General features: G+C 38.6%; 1 protein-coding gene across 2 annotated transcripts in view; it reads right to left on the minus strand.

The window, feature by feature from the left end:
* Window positions 1-465: 465 nt before the first annotated feature.
* The window catches only part of edil3a (EGF-like repeats and discoidin I-like domains 3a), a 120,519-nt gene continuing 113,716 nt past the window's right edge, over window positions 466-7,268 (minus strand). For both annotated transcript variants that reach the window (XM_005722319.1, XM_005722318.1), the window contains exon 10: window positions 466-1,554. In XM_005722319.1, the coding sequence (XP_005722376.1) occupies window positions 1,405-1,554 (150 nt within the window). In that variant the 3' untranslated portion in view covers window positions 466-1,404. The remainder of the gene's footprint in view (window positions 1,555-7,268) is intronic.

Here is a 7,268-nt window from a genome sequence, read left to right on the forward strand (position 1 = left end):
CTATACTTTAATCCAGTATTTTAATAAAAGCTTATTATTCCATTTCCATAATTAATTTACAGCTCTGTTCTGTCACTCTGGTCATTGTAGGTCTGAGATGACGATAGTAATACGAGCAATTTTCCTGTCTTTTGAAAATGAGGAAATTAATTAAAGGTTTTCACTTATCAAGTCAAAGAAATTAAGGATATTAAGAAACTGCTTTCAGCGTTTGAGTTATGCATATATGGATGATTTCAATAATTACTTTCACTCATGTGGTATTTTCTTTAAATAATAACACAGAAATCTTCAACTAGGAGGCCAAAAATATGCGCTGTGGGTTAATATGGATAACATCTATCCTGAGCTTTTTTAATTGATTTGACTTAGATCTCCAAGACAACACGAGGACATTAAAAACATGTTGTGAATCTAACAGCTGAGATTGAAAAACCAAACAAAATAAAATAAATGCAAAATGGCAAACAAACAATAATAGCAAATAATCTTACATCTAGCAATAATCGAATGTTAAAAAAAATGTGAGCTAACATTTCAACTACATACAACCTTATAAGCCTCAGTGTCAGTGCTGCAGAACCACTTTAAACTGCAGCGCTTGCTTTTTGTCTCACGTATCAGTCATCTTTATTAAGCTTTTGCAGTGTGTTGTAATGTTTCAGAACTATTTAAAAATGCACATAAAAATAGGTCTCTAAATCAAATCCATTTGCTTTCAGGGCTGGAGGTTTTAAATGATTTCTCATAATATATATTTATAGTTCACGCACCATGCAATTTCTTAGTCTTTTACATATAATACAAGAGCTTTAGCAGTGTTTTGATTGATGCTGTAATGCCAGTGTCCATTAGGGAAAAGGCATGGCTTGAGGAGGTGCTGTATTCAAAGTAAAAACACATTTGATGATGAGATAACATGTCATCTACATGATCATTTAGACAGTTTAGTCATGGCATGAAGCTGGTTAATCATGTCCAATGAAGCACAACAGACAGATTTCACACATTTGTTAAAAAGTGACACTGTACAATAGCTTCTATGGCAACAAGTTAAAACCACAGGGAGACTCCCTTTCTGACACCACCCCCAAACCCACCCCTCCCATATATATATTATAGAAGTTCATTCCAAACAGGATGGCAAATCTTGAGAGGAATAAAAAGACAAAGATCACGCTTTAAATAGGAAAAACAAAAGGACAAACAGGGGCAGGGGCAGGTTTTAAATCATTGTACAAAAGAACAAACAGCAACCCATCACAACCAACGCATACTCTTGAAAAATCCATTGGAAATCAATTTCTTTTTACAGGTTGCACAGTTTATTTCTGAAGTACTTTGTGAGACACTCCAGTATGCCAAGGGACAAGGGGCGATGGGCAGAAAGATGAAGGAAAGGGTTTACTCTTCCTCTGTGCATCCGAGTATTTCTACACGCAAAGTGATCCTGCCGTACCACGACCAGGGAAGGATCCGAATGAACCGAGCGTAGATAGGCGGGTCTATCACGTTCTTTCTGTGTGTGTCGTTGTCAAAGTTCCCTTGGAATACCTGGAAAAACGACAACATGAATGGCTGTTAATGGTTAGTTGACTCGATTGTTTCTGCAAAAACAAATCCCCATGGAAAGAATTGAAATGCAATATTCATGTCCAATATTCTAGCCACATGCTTCAACGTGCGTCATGTGTGAAGACAAAGAGAGAAATCACGCACACATACAACCAAAAGTATTTTCGGTAGGGGGTTGCAAAACGTTCTTGGTGCATTTCTCATTTGATTTCTACAGACTGTTACCTTGAAGACCTCATGCTTGAACTGGTAATGAATGAAGTGCAGCCAATAAGAATTTCAATCTAAACATGACCAGAAAGAGAACATTCCCACAACTCGGTCCTATTCGTGGTTTCTTTTATGCACTATGCGAACACATCAACAGTTTCCCCCCTGGGGAAGATTGCGCATTGTTAGAGTGGCACAGCTGGAAGTGCCACCTTCATAATTAGTCAAAAACATCAGCTGCTGTTTCTCCTCCTTACTGAATTTTGTTAAGTAACCCGCACCTCAGGCTTGTTGGTGCTGTTTTCCTTCGGTTTTGCCACACAGTCTTGAATTCTTCACTTTGGCTTTGGCATAATGTTATTTAAAAAAAGCCCTGCAGTTTTCTTCAATATTGGCTCCATAAAAGTCATTACATGTTGTGCTAGAGAATAACATGCATTCTGATAGATATTAATGAACACGCCTACTCCTCATATAGTCACCATCATTCATACGACAGTGTGCAAAAGTCTCGAACTACCCCTCGTTTCTTCTTGTAATTTTTTTTAAAGTGGTCTTTAAAAAAAATACACATTTCATTGAATCTAAAATTCCAAAGAGAACATAGTTTCTGCAGCCAGTGGTGCTGGGGATTTTGTTAACATTGATAGAAACGCAACGTTTTGGTTACAGTTGTTGATACATCAGTAGATCTGCATGTCTCTTTTTGTCTCATTCACATTTTTTTGTTGAGAGATGATTTTTTTTGCAGACCATGTCACCCTAGTTTTGGGAAAATATAATTTCATAGAGATTCAATGAAAATTAAGAACTTTAAGGTGAACCATAAATAAACAGGTCAGTGACTGACCAGCTATTACAAACAACTATAATTGTCACACTGGTATGCATGCTCTGTTGTTAATTATTACAAGCTTTGGTGTGTGTTTAATAGACTGTACAATGAAGTATATTAAGGAGAAATGCATCTACAGGGAGTGCTTCATTGACGAATATGATCATTTCAATTAAACAGATATGATTATGCCTGCGTAATTGGGATGAAATGGGATTCGGTGTTGTGTGGAATGAAAAAATCAGTGGGCTAAATCCAAGCAGGTGCTAGAAATGGGGCTTCACATCTTTTGAGTAAATACTCATCTAATCCCCTTTCAAATATTCATAGTGGCATTAAGAATTTTGGAGAGAAAAAAACAGTTCAGACTGTGTGATTCAACCAAATATTCACAGACTGTACAGTGTTTTCTAAAACACCAGGCCAGAGAGGAGATTTGAAGATTTAAGTATTAAGCACCAGCTTCGGTTTTGTATAAATGTCCTCTGCACATCCAAATGTCCTCATCAAACATAAGCGCAGAATTGTTTTCTAGTCAATCGGGTAAAATAATCTTAAATGAAAAGGATGAAAAGCCGATTGTTTTAGGCAAGCCAGTATAACTTTGAATAGGACAAATTATGCATAGAAAAACACGAGGCAAAGTGCTTTCTTGTTCACCGGTATAGTGGCAACATGAGAAAATAACTGTGCAATCAAAGTACACAATATAAATTACGCATTCAACACAGAGAACGAATGCGAATCATTGTCATATTAGACATGGGGGAACTGTCGCTTCGAAACCATTATGTATAAAGTCTAAGATTGTCAAGTCAACTGGGAACCGTAACGAGGATCCCAACAGATGCGACTCAAATGCATGAGTCACTCTCAGACAGCTTGAATAAGAAGGTCTTTACTTGCAACAAAGTTTGCTACACAGTCCAAATAAATCTGGCTGTATCCCACCCAAAAAAAGTGCTACACAACAGCAGTATCAATAACACAACAGTACAATCTAATGACTACAAGGAGAATGTGAGGAGAAACAGCTGGAATGTGAGACACAAAAACACTGAGTTTAGCTGCCACAGGGGAAAAGGAACACAGGAGAAGAGGGTTACTGGATACGGTTGATACTAACGAGGGCAGGGGGATCTGATCAAATGGGCAGGAAATACGTGAGAGTGAAAATGAAATAAAGAAAATGAGGTAAGTATTGTCAGATCAAAGAAAATTGCAATGGTAACTGTACAATGTAAAAACTCTGAATCTTTTTATTTTCCAAATAGCACAACTCAAAAATTTGATAATCATGACAAACAAATGCAAGAAAAAGAGGACAGAACTAAATGTGAAAAGTTGAAAAGCTGAAATTTATTTATTGTTCTTTTCTTACATTTCAATAAATACTGAGTTTATCCATCTACAGCATTTTTTAGAAGTAGTTACTGTCAAAGAAAATGCAACAAAAGGTTTAGGCTACTATTAATTATACATAATTATATAGCATCTGCACTAACAATGTTTAACGAGGTATGCTATTCTTATTTTCTTATTTTCATCACCTCAGTTTATTTCTCGGACGCTGCTAGAGGAGCTTTGCATTCAAAGTTCATGCAATACAATATTGCATGAACGATATTCATGCAATATTGCATGAAAGATACTATACTGCTCAAATTACAGAGAAAGCTATTGTATAAATCATGGCTTAAAATATCAGATACTCTCATGACTCACTTGGTATCTATTTACAGGCAAGGCAAGGCAAGGCAAGGCAAGGCAAGTTTATTTGTATAGCACAATTCAACAACAAGGTGATTCAAAGTGCTTTACAGAGACATTAGAAACAAGAACAAATAAAAAGCATGATGGACATATAAGACATTATGGTCTGCAATCAATGCACAATGGCGTGACAATCAAACCTCTTATTTCTCTTCTAACCAGGTGCGTTTCGATTAACTCGTCTCTGACTAATTCTTTAGTTAGCATGTCTGCCCCTATGGTTTTCATGTTCTGGCTCCTGTGTGAGTTACTCTTAATGGGAACATAAGCTGAAGGTGACAGGTGTACTCTTTCATTACTTTCCTTATTTTTGGGTCACCTTTTCATTCTACATTCTTTTTTATCATTTTCCTCCTTCAGTGAAACCCATTCTCTTCCCCTCTCTTTCTCATCTATATTGTAGCACAGAGCTTAGACTGTAGTCAGACAAGGTTTGTATCTGGTGCAAACAACATCACATGGAATCCTGCTCTCTGTCAGTTTCCTAGTCTTTTCCATCTCTTTGTTCTGCTGTTTTTGAGTGCTTAAAAAAAATAAAAGCATTATATTTTAGGTTTCCTTTTGTCTATTGTTCCGTGCTTCAATGTGTAACAGATTTACACAGTTTCTGTCTAATGAGTCAATCACATAAGTCATTTTCCATCTGCATCCGAATTTAATCACTTATTTTGCTTTTTCAGGATGATAACGATCCAAGAGTTGTACAATAACACATTTTTTATGATTCCTCTGGTTTTCAACAAGAAGACTACACAAGATTAAACATATGTGAATTTTATAGAGCATTTGGAATGAACTTTTCCTGAACTCTGTTCCCATCTTGCCTCTCGGTCGTTGCCTTTCAGTTAGGAGAAACAAAAATATACTGTCAGAAAAGAGAGTACGCAACAGCTTAGGGTTGTATTTTGGTACCAGATACATTTATGAAGAAATACTTCACATTCTGGTCTTTGTTAGTGACTGTACAGTCCACAGTCAACACAAGCATCAAGACATCAGACGGACCAACCTTATTACTTAGGAATGAATTTGACTGGCGTAATTTGGTACGTGCTCTTGCATAGAAGTGTCCCATTTATTTCAGGAGGTTTAATGTTACATTTTCTGTGGTATTTGGCAATTATTGTTCATACTGTAGTACAATAAATGCGTTTCACAAAACGAGTATTAATTGATCAACAGTGCTGATTCTTCAAGAACAACATTTCTAAACCATTCTGTGGGCATTTCTTTCAACTTTTTTAGTATTTGACAACATTATTTCAACCTGAGAAATGTGTCACATGCAGGAGTCTCACTGTGACTTTAGGTAGCACGTTATAAAAGGCAGAAGAGGGAGGCCATAAAGCCAGCAGCTGATCGAAATATGACAGAGATGTCTGCCAGACTATCCAGGGACATGCCAGGTCGCACACAATGTATATAAATCTACTCTTTGGAACAGGGTATGTGAAGAATCACAATAAAAGGACAAATAATGTGTGGAGGAAAACAAAAAAAAAAGATGGGGGATGGGAAGGTGTTGAAGATTTCCTCCACATCAACAGGATAATGGCAAACACCCTCCAGTGTTTCAAGTCATTCAGAGACGGGAAAGACATAAAGATGCAATTTTGAATCACTTGGCATAGTTAAACACATCTAAAACTGATGTAAAAGACTGATGCAAACTAAAGGAAAGCTGGATCATTTCTCAAGAGCAAGAAAAGGAAGTCTCTGAAAAATGTATAAACAGCATGTTATCATTAGGTTTGCATACTGTAAACACACATAAAGATTCAGATTTCCAAATTCCAGTTATTTAACAGGTTTTATGATTTTTTTTTTCCTATGCTGATCAGTTTGTCTAACATAGAAAATTTTGCATAAAAATGTACAAAACTTGCAATTTTACTTCCAGGCCCAGGGAGGGTGCCCAGAGGTGAGCTCTTGGTGGCCAGACCTTAGTTCACGGGGCCTGGCCGGGCACAGCCCGAGGAAGGGAGACAGGCCCACCCTCCTGTAGGTCCACCACCTGGGGGTGGACACCCTGGAGGACAACTCCCCGGGTCCCGAGACTAGCAACTGGGGCACTGAACCTCACCTCTCTGGTGGGGAAACAGCCTGAGCTAGTGCGTAAGGCTGAGAGGTACCGACTAGATATTTGATCCTTATACAACTGTTGCAAGCGCTTGGTCCGCACAGCCGACAGTATGTTGGACTCTTTGTTACCCATTCTGTTCATAATTTTTATGGACAGACTTTCTAGGCATAGCCAAGCGTCATCAGGCGGTGGCCTCGCCACCTCATTCACATGAGAATGAGAATCAGCACCTCCAAGTGTGAGGCCATGGTTCTCAGGTGGAAAAGGGTTTAGTGCCCACTCCAGTTGATAGACGAGTTCCTGTCCCAAATGGAGTTTAAGTACCTCGGGATCATATTCTAGAGTGAGGGGAGAAGGGAGCGGGAGATCAAATAACAATCCTATGGCTACAGTGATGCACACACTGTACTGGTCTGTCGTGGTGAGGAGAAAGCTGATCGTAAAAGTGAAGCTCTTGATTTACTGGTCAATCTACATCCCTACCCTCGCCTATGGTCACGAGCTTTGGGTACTGACCGAAGGAACGACATCGCAGATGCTAATGGCAGAAAAGAGCTCTTTCCGAACGGTGGCTGGCCTCTCCCTTAGAGATAAGGTGAGGAGTTCGGAGCAGAGCTTCGACTCCTCCACATTGAAAAGGGCCAGTTGAAGTGGTTAGGGCCCCTTGGGCTCCCTCCTGGGTGAGGTGAGATGAGGTGAGGTAAGGTAAGTTGTTCTGGACATGTCCCCGGGGCAGACCCAGGACACGCTGAAGAGATTATATTATATTATACATACATACACACACATATA

This window comes from Pundamilia nyererei, unplaced genomic scaffold (genome assembly GCF_000239375.1).
Source record: "Pundamilia nyererei isolate P.nyererei 1_Seehausen unplaced genomic scaffold, PunNye1.0 scaffold00006, whole genome shotgun sequence".
Lineage (NCBI taxonomy): Eukaryota > Metazoa > Chordata > Actinopteri > Cichliformes > Cichlidae > Pundamilia > Pundamilia nyererei.